Source organism: Loa loa (genome assembly GCF_000183805.2).
Source record: "Loa loa unplaced genomic scaffold supercont3.754, whole genome shotgun sequence".
Classification (NCBI taxonomy): Eukaryota; Metazoa; Nematoda; class Chromadorea; order Rhabditida; family Onchocercidae; genus Loa; species Loa loa.
In genome coordinates this window covers 11,741-14,580 of record NW_018108934.1, presented here as the reverse complement: position 1 = coordinate 14,580, position 2,840 = coordinate 11,741, and the positions used below count along the sequence as shown (strand labels likewise).

The window sequence follows — 2,840 nt, the reverse complement described above, 5'->3', positions numbered from 1 at the left end:
ACATTTCTATTTTCTTTTGTAATTTTTCTTTTACAAATATCATTTTATTATTTTATAATACTTTTAAATAATTATATTATACCATATCTTCTCAAGTTCCAAAAATGTTTACGTTTGTGTTGACTTATATAAGAAATGAAATTAATTGTAGAACAAGCGACAGCAAAACGAAATTTGTTAAAACTAAGTAATCCATCTTCTCAAAGAGTAATTAATAAACATTGATAAATATGTTTATCAATGTTGATTAAATGAAAAAAAACGTTTTTCCTGAAAATAAAAACAAAAAAACTAGTTTTTCAGAAAAAATCTTTTGCTTTTTTTGATTTAAATAAATTTAATAAGAATGCGTGCAGTAACTAACATCCATTTTCATTTTAGTTTTCATTTATATATGCTACAGTAATTAATGCTTGTTTTCTGATATTTTTTGCAAACGTTTGTAAATTGTCATGCTTCGTAATTTATCATAAATTCTATCACCAATCCTACTGTAGCTTGTCCATCCAATACTATTCATCTTTGTTCATGACAATGACTTGAAAATATAACCAGAAGTTAATTATGCACAAAAGTCTTGTCTTATTAAATGATGATTTGCATTTATTTTAGATATACACAGAGCTTTCGCTTTGTCACACTTTTGTTGTCAACGAATTGTTTTGAAGCCGTACAAAAATGGCCAACAGGAATAGTTGTAATGAAAATGACGAATCGAATCAGTGCTATTCCGTTGACATTTTGGTTAATGTGATTATTTTGATAGGAACATTCATTGACGGCTAAAGATCAGGAAAGTTTGTTTTGTTGGGAATTATCCTTCAAATGAGTTATAAATCAAAAACACTTTTCTATTTGCCGTATCGGAACATATTAAAATAGATGTTCTTAGTGTTTGAACAGATTAAATGATATGGCAAAAATATATGAATGTGTGCATACATACTTTTCATTAAAAAGTGTTTTTACATTTGAGAGGGAAAGATAACAAACAAGTATTATCAAAGAGGCTTAACAACAGAAAGGTATTGGGGTTTGACTACAAATCAATGGTACAAATATCTTTTAGCAATAGTGAAATTTCATTGATAACCCTATTCGTCCCGTTCGTTTGTACCACTACGATCTATTCCACAGTTTAAATTATGTTGGATATCCATTATAAAGTTGGTTGTTGACATCAGGAGAGGTCTATTCACAAATAGATTTAAACTTCAAAATCACTAAATTTAGCCACTAAGTTTAATTCTCACTCTTACAATGATATCTACGAGGACTGGAACTGTCTACTCATATTCGGATATAATTTCAGTACCTTTAAGTATCTCATTGATATTGCAGAATGAAATATCAAACAATCATCACTACATTACTTCTAATTGCGAGCACTCAGTTCATCTTCATATTTGGACAAATGTATGAATGAAAATTAATGATTTCTCAGGGTGTTAATATTTAGGAAGTAATCAAAGAGCCATAACTAATGTGACATTGCAAGTATCTAACCGCCAATAATGATACCTTTCTTTGGTAGATCTCTAAGTATAGCTTTCTTATTTTTTTTTCGTTTACAAATTTTTTTCAGTTCCTTGACAGATCATGCGCAGTTTGACTTTGCGGTGAATTTACTGCAAAAAGTAGCAGAAGAGGATAAATCAGCATCCTATCTCCTCTTTCGGTGTCACTTTCACTTTTTATGGTTTATCTCGCAGCGCATGGCGAAACAAAACAACAATTGCAGGAAGTACTTGGAGGAAGTAATCACAGATTGAAAACCTTTAAATTTAAAAAATTTCCTTTCTTATTTAGAAACCATTGAGGAGATAATCCCATTGCGCAAATTGCCTCAATATTTTGCCTGTAGCACAAAATCAAAAAATGTTATCATTGGATGGGTATATTCCAGAAATGATAAAATGATTATTTCTTAATTAAACATATACCTTAATTTTCAGATGCAAGCCTATCACAGTTTCGAATACACTTTACAAACAACTGGCAGGTATTGCAGTAGCAAGAAATGATAACTACACCCTAAATATAGCAAGTCGTCTTTATGTACGCGAAGGCTTTCATACAAAAGATAGCTTTCAAAGAGTGCTTCGTTATTATCATTACAACGAGACATTACATAAATTCAATCTCGAGCAGAAAGATGAACTTATTCAGGTATGATTAGTAGTGATAAGCAGAAGTGATATGAATAGGGAAATGGGTAAAAGTGAAATTAGGAAAAAGGGATAAGGCGACCGCTGTTGTTGTTTTATATTTATGAGAAGATTTAAAATTTATAAATTCCACCATCATTACATCTATGTTTATAAACAGTAAAATTCATTTTCAGCAAATCAATGGTTGGATCTCAAGGCTATCCTAGATTAATTCTCAGTGATAATGCTAACCAGTTTCAATTGGTTTTTAAGGCCATTATGAAATATACAACTAAAATGAAAAACTTCCTAACAATGAAGGGAATTATTTGGAAGAGTATAACTCCAAGGGCCCCATGGAGCGGCGGAGTCTATGAACGGTTGATTGGCCTAACAAAACATGCGATGAGAAGGTGTATTGGAAGAAAACTATTATCACAAAAGGAATTGATCACATTAATAGTGGAAATAGAAGGCATACTGAACACCCGACCACTGACGTATATAAGTTTCGATGACTACGTTATCATACGTCCAATTGATTTTATTTCACCAAACGCCTCTCTGATAACTCAAATTTTTAATGACGGGGATCAAGACGAGTACACCCCTTATAGAATGAGTACTCAAGAGAAATTAATTAAAATATTGGTCACGTACAAATGAGGCGTTAGATCAATTTTGGAACTT

At 31.1% G+C, this 2,840-nt stretch overlaps 1 protein-coding gene across 1 annotated transcript; it reads left to right on the top strand.

Moving 5' to 3' along the window:
- Positions 1–1,955: 1,955 nt before the first annotated feature.
- Positions 1,956–2,175, top strand: LOAG_18960 (hypothetical protein; the record flags this gene model as incomplete). Its single annotated transcript, XM_020451621.1, has 1 exon — positions 1,956–2,175. A coding segment is annotated over one exon (220 nt), but the record flags the coding sequence as incomplete, so codon positions are not given.
- Positions 2,176–2,840: the final 665 nt, after the last annotated feature.